General features: G+C 42.0%; 1 protein-coding gene across 1 annotated transcript in view; it reads right to left on the bottom strand.

Moving 5' to 3' along the window:
• LOC145402114 (uncharacterized) overlaps positions 1 to 22,753 on the bottom strand; it is a 189,379-nt gene that overhangs the window by 80,979 nt on the left and 85,647 nt on the right. The window contains exon 10 of the mRNA XM_080274232.1: positions 14,452 to 14,607. Coding sequence (XP_080130358.1) covers positions 14,452 to 14,607 — 156 coding nt within the window. The remainder of the gene's footprint in view (positions 1 to 14,451; positions 14,608 to 22,753) is intronic.

The following is a 22,753-nucleotide window of genomic DNA, read 5'->3' as shown; positions in this document are numbered from 1 at the left end:
CTTATGTTAAAGTCAAGAGGGAATGAAAGCATTCAAACCTCTGTCTGAACCCAGCAAACTTCCATAACTTTCCTGACGACACTAACTCTACCGACACCTACGTCTTTCTATTTAGTTTTTTTTTCTTTTTAGTGCTAGCATCATATTGTCATCTATCCTTACTAAAGTAACTTAAACACACTGTCCAAGTCATCCACTGCAGACTTGCACAGGATTCCCAACCTATCACCAAACCCTCCTGTGCCCCCAATCCCCCACCTCCCCTTCTTTCACATCACAGTTACCAGACATATGAGGTTTGGCTGCCACTTCGCATTCATCCGTCTCACACCAGTGCTTCGGGAGGTGGGCAATGCAGAACTTTCCCCAACTGTACATTGCAGGTAGTGGCCCTGCAGGGAAAATTGCTTGCCTGCAGTTGATGGGTCTGCTTGGCCAGAGAAAATGGGACTGATCAAAAACAACGCAACATGGTACAGTAGGATCTCGCTAATAACATCTAATTGGTGCCAGAAAAACGTTGTCATTAGCGAAAACATTATTTGCGTGACATCAAAATACATGTATAAAGGGTTTATTGGTGCTGCCACCCCAGGACTTTTACACATTTGAAACCTTCCTATCACTACTTTTTTTAGCTGAAATAATAAGATTAGTTATTAAATCATCATGAGTAATATAAAACTTACCTTAACCCCTACACCGCGGGCTTGTTTACCAATGACTTGCGTGTCCCGCAGGGTTATTTGGGCTCCGACAGACTCTCAAAAAATATTTGCCAAAAATCAGTTATTAGTCCTAGAATAATAAAATTACATATGCTTATGGCACAAACCTTCAGCTTTCTCCTGGAATGATTGTTGAGCCTTCGTCGGTTACCGTAGGACTTGTGGAGACCTCTGAAGTAGGGTAACGAAGTCTCCACTTTACACTTCCCGACAACCCGTAATATGATTACCACAGCCAGATACAAACACTATAAACACTATTCTACATTTTTTAAGTAGTTTGGGATCCATACTCAAAAAAAAAAAAAAAACACTGTGAAAGCAATGGAAATTACGAGCGCATCTGATCGTCGCACTGGCACTAGTTCGCTCTTGGTACTCTGTCATTTATTATTCATAAGACCCCTCACACTTTATATTTCTATTACTATATAACACTTATATATATCTACAGTCTTTATCCATAAGTTTCCTTCAGTAGTATTAGTTTATTGTCACTGTAGGGATTCAATTTCTTTCAGTAAAATACGCAGCATTCACTTTCTCGTCCTGTTTACTAGCATTGAGAGTGAATGTCACTTTCATCTTCACTCTCATAACTCATAGCATTCAGACATGCTAGAGTGAAACTTTCACTTTCATTACTCCTAGGGTATATACTCGTATTCTTATAATACTACTCATTTACATTTCTATTTACGTTCTCTATTTTATTTACGTTATTTACATTTCTATTTTATTTACACTGTGTTATGCACTGTCACTTGAAGTAACTTATAAAACTATTTTCCATTGTTCACGTATATTTACATTCATTACTTTCACTTGCTGTTTACACATTATTTACACATTATTTACAATTCCACTTGCACTGTTTTACTCAATAGAAAGATCGTAGTCACTCTTTTATCAATTGTCAGCCCTTTACCTCTTTCCACACGAGGTTTAGTAGGGGGTAAAGGTCACAGGGCCCTTTGCATGGGGGTGAAAAAAGTCCTTGAAGTCAGCAAGAAGAAACATAAGTACTCTCACTTCGGAAGATGAGAGTAAACTGATAACGGAGGGCCGGGGTGGAGGCCTATTTAGGGGTTATTCAGAGCTACCAATGTTAGCTCTTGAAACAGCTCTGTCTAGCACTGAAATGACTGGCAGGAAATCTAGACAATACATTATAAATTAGGTAGTTCCAGGTGAATGTAAATATCACTTAGGCTTCTCCCTTCCCTCCTTACATGTATATTTATTACGAAAATAGATTAGAGGCCTACTTAGGGTATATTCAGAGCTACCAATGTTAGCTCTTGAAACAACTATGTCTAGCACTGAAATGATTAGCAGGAAATCTAGACAATACATTATAAATTAGGTAGTTCCAGGTGAATGTAAATATCACTTAGGCTTCTCCCTTCCCTCCTTACATGTATATTTATTACAAAAATAGATAATACGGCATATTTCAAGGGGAAAAAAACAGCGAAAATTAGCGAACGAGTGCACGTGAGGTGCTGTCAGGTGATAATTAGCCAATTCCAGGTGTATGGCACTCTCACTTACCTTATTTCTTTCTTGTATATATTATTTGGTATAAGAATAGGACATAGGGCTATTTCGATGGATGAAATCAGTGAAAAATTCCAGGGAAGATTTACTTAGCGCAGCACGGCCGGGCAGGCAAGAGGATAGGGTAATGGAGGGGGGATAGGGAGGGGAGTCAAGAACGGGGAGAAATGGCTAAATTATCAACAATGGATGGGAGTACAGATGAGATTAGGAGTGCTGACTAGTGTTGGACATTGGCAGTACTGATAGATGATACAAGCCCCCACTTGGAAGCCCGGGTGAATTCAAAATAACACAGAATCACAAAAGCGACGCCCCGCGGTATGATCCCTTGCTCCCAAGCGTCACGAAAGTGACGCCCTGCGGTTAAGGGGTTAAAGGAGTTAATGAGGTGTCTGGTGTGATGACTGTTCCGAGGCTTGCACATGGAGGCTACTGCAGTGTACCCCGACCTCGCTGGCCTCGTCCCCACTCCCGCCTCTCGCGCCAGGGTCACCCACTTCCATCAACACTTCATCAAACCCCACAAAGTCGAAATCTTCAGGCAGGTCCCCAATGTCAACAAAGTCTTCATCTACTTCAACCCCCCTCTGCTGTTCTTCCTCGGCTGGCGGTTGTTGTGAAAGAAACCGAGTGATGAGTGACTGTTGTCAGGCATTCACTTGGTTGTAATACTGTTTCTGGTATTTGCTTAAAATCTGACTTACAAGTCCAACCATTTACTCCCTTTCGCTTGAGTCACTCTCATGTCTTGAAGGCTGGAGCAGACACCCAATTGGAGTGACAGCTTCTGTGTCGTCACTTTTCTCTGCTTAGGTTCTTCTGAATCACTCACTGCTTCACCACTATCACCACCTTCTTCATCCACTAGATCCTCAATGTTGTCAGCATTGCCATCGTGCAGCATTTCTTCTAATTCTTCATGAGTCACTTCTTCAAATCCTGGGGCTGGGAGATTGTGGACAGCGTCTAAGACTTGAGTCATTAATTTTGATGGCCGCTCTCTCTCCATCTCAGCAGCCTTGAGTTGTGGTAGGAGTGCCGACCAGGCATGTTTAACAGTTGCCATTGTTGTATTATTCCAGGCTTTGACGAAGAAATTTACTGCCTGTCGAATGTTAAATTTCTTCCAGAATGCTGCAACAGTCATTATGGTGGGAGTTGCAGGTATGCCACATGGGGCAGGTGAGTCAGGTGGGGATGTGGAGGTGGAGGGGCAGGCAGCAGGTGAGTCAGGTGGGGCAGTGAAGGTGGAGGAGTTGGCAGTGAGGGGAGGATCCTTCATCTCCTCCTCACTACTGCTCACATTTTCGTCTATTTCCTTCATCCCTTCTTGTTTGTCTGTTTCATTCCTCATCTTGTCATGGACGTATTTGTAAAACAACAACCTGGCATTCGCAATAATTTCTTGGTCTAACGGTTGTAGTTTGGAGGTTGTATTAGGGAGCAGAAAAACAACCTGAACTCCAGGGTGTCGTCCTAATAGAAATCGTGCATGACCGGGGGCACTGTCTAGAAACAGCACTACTTTGAAGGCTCGATTCTTCTTCCGACAGTACTCTCTATCATCTTTAACAAAACATTCATCAAACCACCTTCTCAACAACTCAGTGGACATGCAGCCTTTCTTTGTCTGCTCCCAATAGACATTAAGTTTTGCCATATCACATCCCTTGTATGCCCTTGGCCTTTTATATCTGTAAATCACCATAGGCTTCATGAGACAGTCACCCAATGCATTGCATGTTAAGAGGAGACTAAATCGATCCTTGGCCATTTTCACTCCTTTTGCTTGTTTTTCTTTCGTTTAAATAAATATTGATCTGGGTGATTTTTTCCAATATAATCCTGTCTCATCACAGTTAAAAATCTGATCTAGGGTGTAACTTCCCTCTTGAATAATCCGAGTGGCAACTGCAGGGAAAGAATCTGCGGCCACCAAGTCAGTTAATGAAACCTCACTTTGATATACTGCATGTTGTGTGCCACTTCTATCCTTAAATTTGTGCAGCCACCCTACTGAGGCATTGAAAGGAGGGGAACACTTAATGTTTTTCTTTCATGCAACTGCAGCATATAAGGCCCTTGCCTGATCTCGTATCAGAGTACCACTAACACTTGCATTTTCCCTCATTCTTCGAGCTAACCATTTCATTAGATAATACTCGGTTATTACTAACATATGTTTCTATCACCTTTGTCATTCATAGCTTGCCTGGCGTTACCATCACTGCTGTAATATTTTTTAGCCAGTGCAATACTCTTCGATTTCTCCTCTAAGTTTCTCTTTATATTTCGCACTGTAGACTCAGGACAGTTCAATTTCTTCACAAAGTCAATGTTTCATGCACCACTTTCAATCAATTCAACAATCTTTTCCTCATCCTTGACCAAATATGCACGCTTCTTGTGGCTTTGTCTTTTTACCTTTGAGTTCTTTTTTTGGCAGTCACTTTAGAAGTTCTTGGGTGTTCTGACCGCTGATCATTCCCTCCACCCCAACCCCCAGTCCCCAAAGGTACAGTAGAGGCCATTATCAACCACCAACCCTTGCAACCACTGGTTATAGAGGCGAAAGTAACACACGTGTCTCTGCACAGTACAGCTGTACTCCACAAAGCCTGGTGAACTTATGCTGCACATGTGACTCTGTGTGAGCTGTGTGAGCATTTGAGCAAGTTTGAGCAAAAGGAGGGTAAAGGAACGCTTTATACGAAGCAATAGAAGCACCTAATGAAATCAGTTCTTCTTCTTCATGATAGTTCGTTATATTATTCTCATTATTTCTGGGCTGGTAAATAAACATTTCTTGTAAAACTTATTTCCCCCGTAGTTTTTAGCAATGTTCCACTGTGCCAACTCATTTGAGTTTTCAATCATAATGGCGGAAGAGACTGCCCTAACCTAAGCGTTAACTAAAACCTAACCTAGCTTAACTGTACCTAATAACCTAACCTAACCAAGCATTCAGCTGAGAAGTTGGGAAACAAAATCCACATTTCAGTACCGAGTAAAATTCTTCCATTACGCCATTGACAAACAACCGAAGGTACAGCTTAAGGACCATAATGATAAAAAGTGGGACACCTTTCATCAGGAAATATACAGAAAACGTACTAGAAGAATATGACTTGAGTTCGTAAGGTCCTTCTACTGCTTCTAGTAAAGTGTACCTTTACCTGAAGGAGCAACAACGTCATCAAGATGACAGCCAACGAACGCTATCCAAGATGCACCTGGACATTTCCCATGAAATAACCGTTAATCGAGTGAATCCAAATGTTGTTATGGAAACTGGGTATCTATTATAACTTACCATTACTGCCGAAAACGTTATTGTTGAAATCGTTATTGGCAAGATCCTGCTGTAGTTTTTAGGAAAATCCAGTGCTGGGTGACAAGTCCTTGAATGCAAGGCCTAGTGAGGCTAGGACTACAACTGAAGTGTTGAGAGGAAGGACGGGACTGGACTGTATCGGTGCTGTGATGAGGAGGGGTAGATTCGGATGGTTTGGGCCAGTTCTGAGGATGAAGTATAACAAATGGGTGCGGATGGTGAGAAGTGTCTATTTAGCTCTATTACAGAGCTAAATTTTTTGGCAATTAACTTAAGAGGGAGAAAAAAAATGAATGAAGGTATGGAGGAAAGGGAAGGAGAGAATACAGCTTAAGCAAGGTTTAATACTCGGGAGGTGGTGACTGCATCGAGTACGGTGAAGCCATGTCTTGCATGAGAAAGGATCTACCTATCTATTGCCAGACACCTAAACCCCACAAGGGGTGGCCACAAACAAATCATCTCCATGTCACCTGGTCCCCTGCCATTTCACTGACCTGCTCCCAGCTCACACACCCCTCTCTCATATACCTCTCCACTCCGTCTCTTCATCTCATCTTTGGCCTCCCCTTTCCTCTCTCTCCCTCCACCTCACTCACATACACTCTCCTCATTAGTCTCTCGCTCTCCATCCTCTCCACATGGCCAAAGCGGCTCAATGTGTTTCACATCCACATCCACACCACAATGCTCCTTCACTTCCTCATTTGTCAGTTTGTCTCTCCATGTAACTCCACAAGCTCCTCTCAAATAACCCATTTCCACTGCTCTCGCTCTTGACTTGTGTCCTTCCAACAAAGTCCAAGCTTCACCTCCATCTGTCAGAGTTAGTATCACAATACTGTTCTGTCATGCTGCAAATTTTTTACTTCCATCCTCACTTCCCTGTTTCTTATCACTGCTTTCAAAGAACCAGCAACCTTTCCTTCTTGCTGTATCCTTTCAAGCACTTCACCCTCCAAACTTCCATCCTTACTCATCACACCACCGAACTACTTAAATGCACTCACATTTTCATTTCCTCATCATCCAACCTCACTGTACACCCAGTGCCTTCACTTCTCTCGAAGACCATAACTTTACTTTTCCCTATATTCACCTTTAGATAACGTTTCTTACACACTCTTACAAACTCATTCACCAAGACTTGCAGCTCCCCTTTGTCTTCACTTAACAACACGTATCATCTGCAGACAACAGTATGGGGAGTTTCCAAACGTTACCCTCTCATATTCAAGCTGCTCCATCATCCACTGCCAGAATTTGTATCTCTTTATAACCTCATCCATATACAGACTGAACAACAACAGGAACATGACATTCCTGCTTCAACATTCAGATAGAAAAACTTACCCAATCACACGCACTACAGCCTTAGCTCTCTCTTACATACTCTTCATGGCATTCAGCAACTTCCCACTTACCTCATTTATTCTTAATATTTTCCACATTCTATGTCTATCCACCTTGTCATAAGCTTTCTCCAAATCCGTGAAGGCCACACACAACTTCATTCCTTTCTCTAGAAACTTCTCCCCTAAAGACCTAAGAATGAATATCTGATGTAAACAACATTTTCCCTTCCTAAAACCTCCCTGTACTTCACCAACCAATTCCTCTGTTATTTATCTGATGTACACAACCTCTTCCCTTCCTAAAACCTCCCTGTACTTCACAAACCAATTCCTCTGTTATTTCCCTAACTCTGTCAATAAGTATCCTACCATACACTTTTCCTATTACACTAAGAAGACAAATGCCCCTATAATTACCATTGCCACACACTTCTTTTCCCCCCTTTTTCCTTGCACAGCGGAATGATTATACCCGACTTCCAATCCTCTGGGACTCGACCTTCCTCCCAGGCTAATCTGCACAACTTCCATATCCATCCTACTACTACCTCTTCCCCATGCTTTTGTATTTCACCACACACTTCATCAATTCCTGAGGCTTTCCCTTCTTTGACTTACTTCATTGCTTCCTCAACTTCTATCCTACTGATTTCCTCCTCTCTTCTCACCTCCCTCCTCCTCTCAACCATTCCCTAGCCACTTATCTTCAAATCACTTGCATTCTCTATGTTTAACAGTTCCTGAAAGTGTTTTCTCCATCTGCTCACTTTTTCTCCCTTCCCCATTAGCAATTTACCAGTTTCATCATTTACTACCCGTTTAACTTCTTTATCTCCGTATCTAACTCTCTTTACCTCTTTCCACAACATTTTCTTACATTCCCTCCACTTTACACTCAAATTCCTTCCAAATTCCTCATCCACTTTCTTCTTACTCTCTCTTACCAATATATTCACCTCTCTCTTCCTCTCTGCATAGAACTCTCTCTTCCGTCTCTAAACTTCCTCCACACCCCTGCTTCCCGTCCACTCACTATATATATGCTTTCTACTTTTGCACTATAGCCTGTCTCACCTCTTCATTCCACCATGCTGTTCCTTGCACCCCCTATTGTCTTCTCTTCATCTAACACACCACCTCAAATGCTGCACAGATTTCTTCCATGAATATTTTGCACACACCTTCTGCCACCCCCATCGGCTCCAAATCATATTTACCCAATTGCTCCTCCACATTTCTTTTATATTCTGCCTTTTTTCCATCCTCTTGCTGCCTTTCTACTGTCCTTGTATGGACTACTACTTCCTGTCCTTCCCTCCTCCTATTCCTCCATTGCAATTGAACCTTGACTTTCACCACCACCACATGATGGTCATAAAGTCCCTACTTCTGTATGCTCTTGCATCCATTACACATCTTCTCATTCTGTCATCCACACACACACATAATCAATCTCTGCCTTCCGTTTGTTCAATTCACCACCCACCCTTCTCATCACTTGCCACGTATACTTGTGGGCAATGAGAGAGTGAAAAATTATAGCCGCAACTGTACAGTACAGTACTGTATATACAGGTTGACCCTGCTATAACCATGAGATGCGTTTGGGAAAATCCATCACTTTGCCAGAGTACCATTAAACGGGGATGTTATAGAAAGTATTTGGATGCGTTTGGGAGACTTGGGATTCCCCTCCCCACCACCAAGTCCAAAGCCCACCCAAATGAGTCCAAAAACAAGTTTCAAGCTCACCTAAACCCCCAGATAGCTTTAAAACAAGCTAATTTAAGTCCAGAAGCAGTTTATATTTCACCTAAACCTAAAATCGATCTATCTATTGCCAGACGCCTCAATCCTGTAAGGGGTGGCCAAAAACAAATCACCTCCATGTCACCCTGTCCAATGCCTTTATAATGACTTGCTCCCAAAAATAAAATCTGAAAATCATAAAAAATAAGTCTGGAAAAAATCAACCTTAATATGTTGTAACCAAAATTGACAGTGTTCACCCCACTTATGACTAAAACACATTATTCTAAGTCTAAAAACAGTTTATAAATCAACCTAAACACAAAATTTAAGTCTAAAACATCATCAAAGTTGGTAAAACAAAAAAACACACACACACACACACATATATCGGATAACCGGGGACTGGCCACTGATAAGCAGGGAAGGGTGTTAATTTTTTCACGTCGTTAAGGCGGGGTACCGTATAGCAGGGAATAAAGTCAACCCTCGATTCAATGGATTAATAGGGAGGGATGAGTGTCTGTTGCTTGAAAATGAAGGGAACAATAGCCTAAAACTCGAAAAATAGCAAAAGAAATACGATGGTACTGAAGATGAAGTGCAGCGACACTATTGTGGACTAGTTTACCTCACAATACCCCGTTCTCTATGGCCCCATTATATTACGACTTGCCTCATGGTGTACTGTGCAGTATAGTACAGTATGATGTTAGTTATCTTTTATGTTCAACTACAGTATCATTTATTTTTGTACTTGTAAAGAGAAATACTGTACATAGTTAGAAATAAAAAAAGATGTAGTGTATTATGACTAGCTTCATGGTGTACTGCACAGTACAGTACTGTGTTACGGTAATTTATGTTCAACTACAGTATCATTTATTTTTGTACCTATAAAGGGGAACTCTGTATGTAATTAGAAATGGAAAAAGATGTACCTGTAATGAAAAAATCAGAACAACAGAATTACAGTAGAGTAGTTGCTTTTATTACGTACCTTAAAGTATTTACAGAAGTATTTATGTATACAGAGATAGCCCGATTATCCGGGCTATATGGTGTTAAGGGGTGCCTGATTAATCCGAAAGCACGATTAATCCGGCGGAAACACAAGTACTGCACTGTTAGACTGATTTATTTACCGGTAAATGTACACTTAAGTACCAGAAAGACCTTTCCAGTTCAACGTAGATTCTGCCAGCTTGTTTCAGTATTTTTCAGACTATATTCAGTTCGGTAAATCACGTTTTCTTACTGAAAGATTTCCTCCCTGTTAGTATCGTCACGTTCTAAAGCTGTACCTACGATTGTTTCCAGCACAATGGACGAAACTCATCGTACTCAAATGTGGACTTCGTTTCCCAACTTCCCAATTGAAGATTAGGTTAGGTTACAGTATTAGGTGCAGTTAAGCTAGGTTAGGCCAGGTTTAAACACTTAGATTAGAACAGTGTCTTCTGCCATTACGTTAACGAATCAAAGAGTCGTCGCACCAGAACAGATAAAAACAGCGGGGAAAGATTTAACAAGAAATGTTTATTTACCAATCCAGAAATAATCAGAAAAATATAACAGACTATCAGGATGAACTGATTTGGTAAGGTGCTCTTACTGCTTACAGCAAAGCGTATGTTTACCCCCCTCAAATACTCAATGTTCGTGAGTTTAGAAATTTGTGTGCTCCCGTGGCAGACCTTGAAACCATTTTTTCAAAGTTATAAAGTCAGTTTCTTTTTCTTACAGATGTGAAAAGACTCGTCTGGTACACCTGGCTTTTTCCCCTCCTCCCTAAACCCATCTTGTGATTTGTTATGATTCGTGAAAGAAAATTAGGGGGCATGTTACATTAGAATTTAAACATAAAGTTAGGGTGCATGTTACTTTAGCATTTAAACATATCGGCGAAAACATCTAGGATGAAAGGACCGCCAAGCTGTTTGGGATGGTAGAGTAGGGTCGTATAAACATACCAGTGACCTTGGTTCCCTTCCCAAATTGTTCACAGTTTTTATGGCTCTCCCTAACTTAACGTTACTGACACCGGTACAGTAAAGCATTGTTCAAGGCTAGCAGCCATAAGGGGTTAATGGAATACATTATTGTTTGTATCAATACTCTCTCTTTCACACATACACGAACGAACAAAAGAATGTGCAATAAATGTACACTTAACTGTAAGGAGCAGAAATAACTGTATGCTCTGTCGGTCCCAAATGTGTTGGGAAGCGACATCGAACAAAGAATGTGGAACTGAATGCCACCTTACGAGAACACTTGAGATGAAAGTATTTTTTCTTATTAGTAAACATAATTGTTCCATTTCGTCCCCTATAATTGTGAAACTCGTAAATTTTCGTCCAAGCATACAGCCTAATAACCTTACCAATTCAATTCATATTCTCTAGTTTGTTTTTGTATTTTTCTAGTTTGTTTTCTTATTATCATAACGTTCCTTAAGCCTTACCTATGTTTGTTTCCGGCATATTGGAAGAAACTTACTCATAATTAGGGTGCATGTTACATTAGCATTTAAACATATCGGCGAAAACATCTGAGATGAAGTGGCAGGCCGCCTGACTGTTTGCGATGGTAGAGGAGGGTCGTGAAAACATACCAGTGACCTTCGTTCCCTTCCCATAATTGTTCGCAGTTTTTTATAGCTCTCCCTAACCCAACATCCCTGACACCGGTACAGTAAAGCATTGTTCAAGGCTGACAGCTATGATGGGGTTAATGGAATGCATTATTGTTTGTATTAATACTCTCTTTCACACATACAGTACACTTAAGAACGAACAAAAGAGTGAACAGTAAATGTAAGAGGAAGAAATAACAATGCTCTGTTGGTCCGAAATGTGTTGGGAGGCGCGATACCTAACAAAGAATGCAGAACTGAATGCTAACTTACGAGAACATGAGATGAGTATTTTTTTTTTTTTTTTTCTGATTAGCAGACATTCTTGTTTCATTTCGTTCCCTAAAACTAGGAAACCCATTACTTTTCGTCTAAGCATACAGTCTAAAGACCTCACCAATTCACTTCATATTCCTCCAGTTTGTTTTCTGTGATTTTCTATTTTGAGGGTAGTAAATTACCTTCTCTTGCTGAAAGATTTTCTTTTATCACGTTCTTTCAGCCGTACCTACGATTGCTTCGGGCATAATGGAAGAAACTCATCGTACACAAAAGTGGATTTAGTTTCCCAATTTCCCAACTGGAGCCCTGGTTAGGTTAAATTAGGTTAAATTATTAAGTAGTTAAGCAAGGTTAGGCTACGTCAGGAGTATCAGTTGCCTCACCAAACTCCATCCTACCACCCTTGTGATCGAGTTGTGAGCAGGAGGTGTGGGTGGGGGCAGGGTGAGAAAGACTCTCTCTGGTTTATCCATGCCTCTCTCCCTAGAAACTGGATGCTTCCTGTTTAAACCGGAGCTATCGTACGGATAATTCTATGAATTACTGTACCACTGAACCATTGGGTCACGGCCCGGATATACCGAAAGCTGGATAATCCGAGCCTGGATAATCGAGCTTCCACTGTACTATGTACAGGACTCGAGTTTCTTGGCAGGAAACATCTATCATCTCACACTGCCATCTACCGGCCTACCGGACAAACTTTCAGATAATGGACAAATGACCAGTGTCCAAACGATTCTCTGCCAGCAGATATTGTCCGTTGCTTCCAAAATCCGTTGATTCAGGGTCTGTCGAATCAAGGGTCGACTGTACCTGTAAACTGTGCGAGGTCTGTTCAAAAAGCATCTGGCCTCATTTCCCCCCCCCCCCCTCAGCAACCAGCTGTCACGCAGTGCAGGACCTTCACGCACATGCGTGATTAATGCCAGCCATCATGAGTGGCACGGTGGCTGTCAATAAGCTTGTGCTTATGGTCATGTGCCTCATGCTCGTCAGGTTCTCGCGTTCATAACATTGACCGAAAAAGTCGACCAACATTACTGCAACGAATTTTGCCAGAAAGTAGGTAATACCCAAGCTGAAACTAACAGGATGATCCAGCAAGCTTTGAAGAATGAAGCCATGGGGGTAACACAAAATAAGGAGTGGTACCATTGCTTTAAAAATAACCAAATGTCAGTTGAAAATGATCCACGTCCTGAGAAGACATCAACAAGCAGGACTGCTGAAAATGTGAAGAAAGTCTGTGATTTGGTTATAGGAAATTGTTGGCTGACTGTCAGACAAACTGCTAATGAAACTGGAATCAGCAATGGATCAGCACACAAAGTTTTATTGCATAATTTGGGCATGCGTACAGTTGCTGCCAAGTTCATTCCAAAGCTCCTTTCAGGTCAGACTGTCAACAAACATTACTACCACGACGTTATCCGCTGTCTTCATGATGCAGTTCACCGGAAAAGACCAGACCTATGGAAAGTGGCAAGTTGGAAGCTGCACCATAACAACGCACACCAGACATGGTTCCGTGCGACTTTTGTTTATTTCCCATGCTCAAGACTCTGCTGAAGGGTTCCTGATTTGATAAGAGAGAAAATATCATGACAAATGTGACAAAGCACCTGTAGGAGACAGATATGGGGTCTATTACTGGGTTTCTACTACTACTGTATTACTATTACTATTAATTTCAATTGCACTCTATTATATTACTATTATGATTACTTTCGTGGTCATCTATTACTATTACTTGGTCATCTATTAGTATTACTATTACTACTGATATATTATTTATGATAACGGTATTGACTAAACTGAAAATGGTTTTTATTTTCATTATCGCTGGGAGGCTGTTCCACTGAATGCACAAGTGTGTCCAGATCACCTGATGGCCTGTTGACCACTCTCCATTCTGCATGGTCTCCTGTGTACCTGCAGCTTGGAGAGCAGCCAACAAGTAACCAAGGTGAGAAGGCTGTTTTTATTGATTATGGTAAATGGTATTAAAGAAGTGTCTGTAATGGGAAAGTAATATACAATTATCTATTACTTTGCCTTCTATTACTATTACAATTACTATTACAGCCAGGAACTTGTGATCTATTACTATTACTATTACTTTGAAAACCCTGTAATAGTCTATTACTATTACTAATACCCCACGTCTGGTAGGAGATACTGAAAATCGACTTTGAAAAATGTTTCAGGCAGTGAAAAGAACGCTGTGCCACGTGTGTCAAGTCAGAAGGAGGCTACTTTGGGGGGGATTAGCGTCCTAGCTCAACAGGTTACCTGTTTATTATAAAACCTAAGGTCGGATACTTTCTGAACAAACCCTGTATAGGGAATTGGCATCCCTTTGCAACACACAGCGCTTCACCATGGTCAGACCAGGGTCTTTTCCTATAGTAAGATGCAGAGAAATATGAGGAGGGTTGGTTCCATGTGGATACAGAAGCTGTTTCACTTTACCTATAGTGCACTGTGCCACCAAGTGTAGCCACCACATCAGCAATGTTAACAAGGTAACATTATACTGTAACTGTTGTGAACCCTAGCTGATCTGGAAATGATCTCTCAAACGAGAGCTGAAATTAACAGCTGGATACTTCCATGTATCTTCTGGAGAAGCTTGGTAGATGGCCTGTCTGTTCTGAGAGTGAGGAGCATGAGGTAAATCAGTGTTGTGTGGTGTAAGTGGTAGCATAGACTGGTAATATGATGCATTTGGATAAAAAGAGAAATTAAAGTAGTACAGCAGAAAGTTTTAAGACAGAACACAAAACCAGCACAACATACATGCATTTTGTGGTTCTTGAGCTTGGAGAGTGCCCTGGCCGCATCCTGGCGGCGATTCATGCAGATGAAGGCACATCCACGGGGAGGGATCAAGTCAATGGATACAATATCACCATACTCGCCAAATGTGTCACTTAATTCCTCTTGATGCACCAACTGAAAGAAACCAAGATACAATTTGGTTATCCCTCTCCAGACTAATAACATCATACTGAGTTCATAACAATAAAACTTACAAGTTGTTTCTTTGTTACCTCACCCAATGAAGCTGGAGAAGGTTATGTATTCACCTATGTTTGTCTGTTTGTTTGTTTGCCCACATGATATCTTCAAAAGTTCTCCATGAATTTCAATTAGGTTTTGTTGAAGGGTGAGCCATGGGCCAAGAAAGAGTTGATTAAATTTGGGGGCAGATTCAGAACTGGATCTGGATCCTGCAATGGCATTGGCGGAGGTATGCACTCTCTGAGTGCTTTCTAGTTTTAAATGTTTTCCATAGAAAGCTGTTGCTCAACTTCGGAAAATCTGTTTTACATGACATGCCATTTTTTCAGTATAAGTCGACAGGATGTCAGTGAACAGTCAGGGCTGAAACAGCACATATAATTATTTCACCTTAACATGGTTTAGAATTCCATCATTTTGCTGCTCATTTCACACAGTTCAGTGGTAGCAAAAAACACTACTACTGCTCAACTAGTACTGTAACCGATACGATTTGACGAACTGATATATCGCCCATACAGTAATGTATTTGCATTTTTCTGAGGGAGAACCGATACTGATATTTACTGTCAATATTGGGATATCAGATATGGACAGAAGAAACATTAAAATGACTTTTATTGAGGATTTAGTTCATTGTTTTGCCTGATTCTGTGTGAAAGAATGTTGTTACCTTGATACTGTTTTGCAGCTTAATAGTCTTCCTCAGAATCTTTAATGATTCATAATAATAAGTGGGTGAGAAAGAAGAGAGAAAGAGAAAAAAGGGAACTGAAGGTCGAAAGCAGCGAGCTGAGAGTGAGTCCGCTGATCAGGTGACTGACCAAAACATAAAAGATGACAGAGACTCCCTGGTCCAGCACTGACTGAAGGTTATTTGATGAAGTCTGTATGCTCAAATGTCAACAAAACTCACATTTAACACATTAATAATCATTCTTATATACAGTACATGACGATGATGATGGGAGGCATTACTGTATATGGTACTTCATCTTAGCTCAGAGGTAGGTGCTTCGTCACTAACCAGCTCATACCGGTTTTACAAATGACTGAATTATACCCAAGTAGACACAAGGCTGATCACCCTCCCGTTTTTTGTGCCTGTCGTTATGTGTAATACTTGCACTGACTGATTGCTTGATTGTGTGCCTGTGTACAGTGGGGGCAAATGGTGAAAAGTGGGGTGAGAAGGGGGATTTTGGATGAATGTCCAGAACCAAATTCAATTTTTCCCATAAGTTTAGTTATTTCTATGGCGCGGGATTGTTCCAGAAGTGGGCAATGAGAAAGCTTGGCTTGGAGGAGTGGCTGGTTAGGGTGGTTATGGCTATGTATGTGGGTGCTCACACCCAGGTAAGAGTGAATGGAGATTTGAGTGATGAGTTTTCTGTGAATGTTGGTGTGCATCAGGAGTCAGTCTTGAGTCCCATGTTGTTTATCATGGTACTGCAAGATAATCCTGATTTTATGTGTACTGCGTGCCGGGGTGAGCAGGTGGAGATTGTCAGACGTGAAAGGATTGAACTTGCTGGTGAATCTCTTGAGTGTGTGGAAGAGTTTTGTTATTTGGGAGACATGTTGTGTGCTGCAGGTGGAGTTGGAGCTAGCTCTGTGGCTAGGGTGAGAAGTGGTTGGAAGAAGCTCAGGGAGCTCTTGCCTCTCCTGACATTGAGAGGGCCCTCCCTACGTGCTAAGGGGTCTTTGTATGCAGCAAGTGTTAGGAGTGTAATGCTGTATGGTAGTGAGACCTGAGCAGTGAAGAAGGAAGATATTTGCCAGCTCCGATGTACAGAAATGACAATGATTAGGTGGATGTGCAGTGCGTCCCTGCGTCCAAGGCCTGGAGGGGCTGGGTTTACGATGGAAGAGTTGAGGGGTAGGATGGGACTGGAGTGTATTGGTGTTGTGATGAGGAGAGGTAGATTGAGGTGGTTTGGACATGTGGAGAGGATGGGGGATGATAATTGGGTGAGGAAGGTGGGAAGTGTTAATATTGGGGGTGGGGTTATGAGGGGTAGACCGAGAAAGACATGGGACGAGGTCATTAAGTGTGACCTTAGGGTTAAGGGACTGAACAGGGAGGCTGCAATGGATCGTGCAGTGTGGAGAGCTGCCATTAGGTGACCAAGGCCGACACATGCAAGCATGTTGGAGCCTTTAAAAACAAAACAAAAAAATGAAACGAAACGAAACGAAACGAAAAAGAACGATCCCTTGGATATAAACCTTCACCGGCTCAATCCGACTGGAGTGCTGCAATTACCCACTAAACCACCAGGCGCCATAATTTGGTTATATGGTTACCACCCAGCATAGTAAATGGTTTCCTGGTGAACAGGAAACCATTTGGCTTGTCGCTCAGTGTAGAGTCACCCATAGGCAGAAGGAACAGGAAAGAATGAAGGAAAAAAAGACAAAAGAAGGAGTGTAAAGTCACCCATAGGCAGAAGGACGAGGAATGCATGAAGTAAAGAAAGACAGAAGAGGAAGGAAGGAAAAGAGGGAGGAGAGAAAAGGGCAGACACCTGAGAGCAACTCTACATCGAGTGAGTGGATGGTGAACATTACATTAGCATGAAAACATCGGCGAAAACATCTGAGATGAAGTGAACGCCTTCCCATAATTGTTCGCAGTTTTCTATAGCTCGCCCTAACTCAACATCACTGACATCAGTCCAGTAAAGCATCGTTCGAGACAGGCAGCTACGAAGGGGTTAATGGAATACATTATTGTTTGTATCAGTACTCTCTCTTTCACACATACACATAAGAACAAACAAAAAAACGAGCAGTAAATGTACACTTGACCCTATCAGGTTTCTGGGCCACCACATTATCTATGTGCTATACTCAGCCATTCGCATGCTGACCATCTTTGCGGCTCGATATTTTTCTTTGATCCCTCTGTAATGTTGGTTTTGGTGTCATTTTAAAGCTAAACAATTGTACACTATTGTAATATGTTCAAAAAAGGAGAACTGAGAAAATACAATGTCAAAATGATGAGTTGAAGTTAGGTGAAAACCAAAAATTGTATACCTTGCTGTAGAAAAACATTCAGAAAAAAAAAAAAAAACTAATATGGATATACAAATCTGGTTTAAACCATGCAAAACAACAATAAATTATCTTTACAAAGGTATACAGACTATGGTAATTTTTTATTTTATCGCGCAGTAAAGCAAAAAGGAAAGAGATGCACAATTTTATTTTAGTCTCAGAAACACATTCGCTTTGCAATCTTTTTCTTTGATCGTTCAGTGAAAATACACTTTTTATGACAGGATGCTGGTTGTGGTGTTATTCTGAAGCTGAATAATTGTCTATCTATCTACCCATCTACTGCCAGACACCATAATCCCGTAAAGGGTGGCCATTTGAGTTTGAGTTATTTGTTTTACGGGGAGGGTCACTAACTCTCCACCAACCCACTTGCTGACACATAGGGAGCACGTATGATTTGGTTATATGATTACCACCCTGTGTTGTAAATGGTTTCTTGGCTTACAGGAAACCATTTGGCTTGTCACTCAATGTAAAGCCACCTGTAAAGGAAAGAAAAGCAATAAGAAGTGACAGGAAACATGAGAGAAACAGGAAGAGAGGAGGGCAGGCACAGAAAAAGAATGATACAGGCTAAGGTAGAAGTAAGCAGCACTACATCATGTGAGTGGATGATGGTCGCCACCACCTACCGCTTCCTGTACTTTATCATAGTATATTCAAAAAAGGAAAACAAGAAAATAAAAAGTCAAAGTGATGAAAACCCCCCTGGGGGTAGGGGGGGTTTTCAAGAATACTCCCCCAGTATCCCTGCTTGTCGTAAAAGGCGACTAAAAGGGTTGGCGGAGGGTTAGTGCCTCTCCCCAGAAAACAACTAACTAAAAAAACAAACAATAAGCCTCGGACAAGGACTGACAAAACGATGACAACCAAGGACCAGACAAAGGACATGGTTATCGGAACGTGGAATGTAAGGGGAACGAATGATGAGGTGAAAGAGAGAGAGATTGTCCAGGTGCTTGAGAGTGCGAAAGTGGATGTATGTGGAATAACTGAAACAAAATGGAGAGGAGAAAGTGTGAGAGAATGGGAGTATGGATGGGGTATATGTGCAGGAGTAGGTGAGAAAGAGAGGGCAAAGGAAGGAGTATGTATAGTTGTGAGTAAAAGATGGAAGAGGAGCATAAGACAGTATGAATCAGTTGGGTCAAGGATTGTGTGGGTAAAGTTGAAAGTTGGAATACAAATCTGGGCGATTGTGTGTGTGTATGCGCCAACGCAAGCTCGTGCTAGAAGAGTGAGAGAAGAGTTCTGGACAAATGTAGAGGTGTGCATGGAAAAGTTTGGAAGGAATGAGAGTGTTTTTGATTGGAGATATGAATGGTAAAGTTGGGAATGTGAAGGTGGATCGAATAGTTGGTGAGTGGGGTGTGCCTGCTGAGATAGATGAGAATGGGAGTGCGTTAGTGGACATTTGTGCTGGGAGGGAGTTGGTGATAGCCAATACCCTCTTCAGGCATAAAATGATCCACAGGTATACATGGCGAGTGATGAGAAGGGTGGGTGGTGAACTGAATGAAAGGAAGCCAATGATTGATTATGTGTGTGTGGATGAAAGGATGCGAAGATGTGTAATGGATGCATGAGTTTATAGAGGTTGGGGGAGTGGACTTTCTGACCACTACTTGGTGGCGGCCAGAATTAGAATTCAAGTAAGATGGAGGAATAGAAGAAGAGAAAGACGAGAGGAAGTAGTTGCAAGGAGAGTGGAAAGGTTACAAGAGGATGAGAAAAAGGCAGAGTATAAGAGAGAAGTGGAGGGATACTGGGCAAATATGAATTGGAGCAGATGGGAGACGTGGAAGGAGTGTGTAGGATATTTACAGAAGAAATATGTGCAGCATGTGATGTGGTGTGTGGAAGGAAGAGAAGACGGAGGGGGATGCAAGGAACAGCGTGGTGGACTGAAGAGGTGAAACAGGCTGTGGCACAAAAGAAGAAAGCATACAATGAATGGATGAGAAATAGGGGCGTGGAAGAAGTTGAGAGGCGGAAGAGAGAGTTATATGTAGAAAGAAAGAGAGAGGTGAAAAGATTAGTAAGAGAGAGTAAGAAGAGAGTGGATGAGGAATTTGGAAGGAATTTGAGTGTAAAGTGGAGGGACTGTAAGAAAATGTTCTGGAAAGAGGTGAAAAGAATAAGACAGGGTGGAAGTGAAGTTAGCAGGGGAGTGAAAGATAAAAATGGTAGATTACTAGTGGAGTAGGGAGAAAAAGTGAACAGATGGAGAGAACACTTTAAGGAACTGCTGAACGTAGAGGATGGAAGTAATGCGAGTATAAGTGGCTGGGGAATGGCTGGGAGAAGGAGGGAGGTGAGAAGACAGGAAGAAATCAGTAGGATAGAAGTTGTGGAAGCAATGAAGAAAGTTAAATCGGGGAAAGCCCCAGGAATTGATGGAGTGTGTGGTGAAATGCTGAAGCATGGGGGAGAGATAGTAGTAGAAGGGATGTGGAAGATATGCAGATTGGCCCGGGAGGAAGGTAGAGTCCCGGAGGATTGGAAGTCAGGTATAATTATTCCCTTGTACAAAGGAAAAGGGGAAAAAGAAGTGTGTGGTAATCATAGGGGCATTTGTCTTCTTAGTATAATAGGAAAAGTGTATGGTAGGATACTTATTGACAGAGTTAGAGAAAGAACAGAGAAATTAGTTGGAGAAGAACAGGGAGGCTTTAGGAAGGGAAGAGGTTGTGTAGATCAGATATTCATTCTTAGATCTTTAGTGGAAAAGTTTCTAGAGAAGGGAAAGAAGGTGTATGCGGCTTTCATGGATTTGGAGAAAGCATATGACAGGGTGGATAGACAAGGATTGTGGAAAGTGTTAAGAATATATGGAGTAGATGGGAAGTTGTTGAATGCTGTGAAGAGTATGTACGATGGTGCGAAGGCTGCAGTGTGTGTGGAAGGTGAACTAAGTGAACTTTTCTCTTTGAAAGTTGGGTTGAAACAGGGATGTGTCATGTCTCCATGGTTGTTCAATCTGTACATGGATGGGGTAATAAAAGAGGTACAAGGTAGGGTAGTGGATGTTGGAGTGGCCCTGGTGAGAGAGGATAGTGTTTGGAAACTCCCTGTACTGTTGTTTGCAGATGATACTGTGTCGTTGAGTGAAGACGAAGGGGAGCTGCAAGGCTTGGTGGATGAGTTTGGGAGAGTGTGTAAGAAACGGAATCTAAAGATGAATGTAGGGAAGGGTAAAGTGATGGTCTTTGAGAGAGGTGAAGTCAGTGAATGTACAGCGAGGTTGGATGGTGAGGAATTGGAAAATGTGAGTACGTTTAAGTACTTGGGTAGTGTGATGAGTAAGGATGGAGGTTTGGAGGGTGAAGTGCTTGAAAGGGTACAGCAGGGAAGAAAGGTTGCTGGTTCTTTGAAAGCAGTGATAAGAAACTGGGAAGTGAGCATGGAAGTGAAAAAGTTACTACACAACAGTATTGTGATACCAACTCTAACGTACAGAAGTGAAGCTTGGACGTTGTTGGAAGGACACAAGTCAAGAGTGAGAGCAGTGGAAATGAGTTATTTAAGAGGAGCCTGTGGAGTCACATCGAGAGACAGGCTGACGAATGAGGATATAAAGGAGCATTGTGGTGTTGATATGGATGTGATAGGAAGCGTTATGAGGAACACACTGAGGTGGTTTGGCCATGTGGAGAGGATGGAGGGTGAAAGACTGACGAAGAGAGTGTATGTGAGTGAGGTGGAGGGGGGAAGAGGGAGGGGAAGGCCGAGGATGAGATGGAGGGATGGGGTGGAGAGGTATATGAGAGAGGGGGGTGTGAGTTGGGAGCAGGGCAGTGAAATGGCGGGGGACAGGGCGACTTGGAGGCAATTTGTTTGTGGCCACCCCAAATGGGATTGAGGCATCTGGCAATAGATAGACAGATAGACAGAGATGAGTTATAGTAAGACTAAAACCAAAAATTTTATACCTTGCTGTAGGAACATATTCGCCGAAAATAAAATGATAAAGACACAAAGCCATGAGTCAGACCAGCTGTGCAGTAATCACCACACATTGAGCAACCACTCCGTGACGTCAAATTCGAGTCTCTTTGTTATGAAGCGTAAATGCAAATTATGGTGAATATTTTACGAAAGTTTGTTACAATGATGATTAAAAGCGTCATCAGAATATCTGAGGTTGGATCTGAAATGACGATCAAAATCATCATTGGAATCTCAAAGGGTTAACTTTAACTCCTATGCGTTGGCTGACGTGTATAGCCGTCACAATTTTGGGCACAGAGCAATGCTGGTTGAAATGTATAGCTGCAAGCGCCTTCCCACCACCCTTTGAAATTTAACTTATCCTTACTCATCAATGAGACCACCTGGACACGTGGGGATACTTTCAATTGAAAGAGGAAGAGTTGGTGAGTCTTATGTATCTTTATTTTCTTCTGTAGCTGTTGTAATTTGGCAGATATTACAGTTTGAAGTATGGGTATTTTTTTTCCATCATTGTGGTAGGTGGGGGCATTCACCATCCACTCACTCGATGTAGTGCTGCTCTCAGGTGTCTGCCCTTTCCTCTCCATCCTTCTTTCCTTCCATTCTCTTCTGTCTTTCTTTCCTTCAATCTTTCCTTGTCCTTCTGCCTATGGGTGACTTTACACTCCCTCTTCTGTCCTTCTTTCCTTCATTCTTTCCACTTCCTTCAGCCTGTGGATGACTCAATACTGAGTGACAAGCCAAATGGTTTCCTGTGCACCAGGAAACCATTTACTATGCTGGGTGGTAACCATATAACCAAATTTTGGCACTTGGTGGCTTAGTGGGTAATTACTGCACTCCAATCGGATTGAGCTGGTGAAGGTTTATATCCAAGGGGTGGTTGGGGTTGATTGCTCATGTAATGCCACTCAGGGATGAGTGAGGCTGGTCACTCTCATCTTAAATGTCGGGACCAACTGCCTAGCCCCGGGCTCCTACGCTCCTCATGGGGCAATGTAGGATTGGATGATGGACGGATGGATATCCCCCGTATGGAGGAGTGTGCGACATTGGA

The sequence above is a fragment of the Coenobita brevimanus genome, chromosome 57 (assembly GCF_032717465.1).
Source record: "Coenobita brevimanus isolate Jiangsu-jjx chromosome 57, ASM3271746v2, whole genome shotgun sequence".
Classification (NCBI taxonomy): Eukaryota; Metazoa; Arthropoda; class Malacostraca; order Decapoda; family Coenobitidae; genus Coenobita; species Coenobita brevimanus.
The sequence above is the reverse complement of the archived record's forward strand: the minus strand, read 5'-3'. Positions and strand labels throughout refer to the sequence as shown.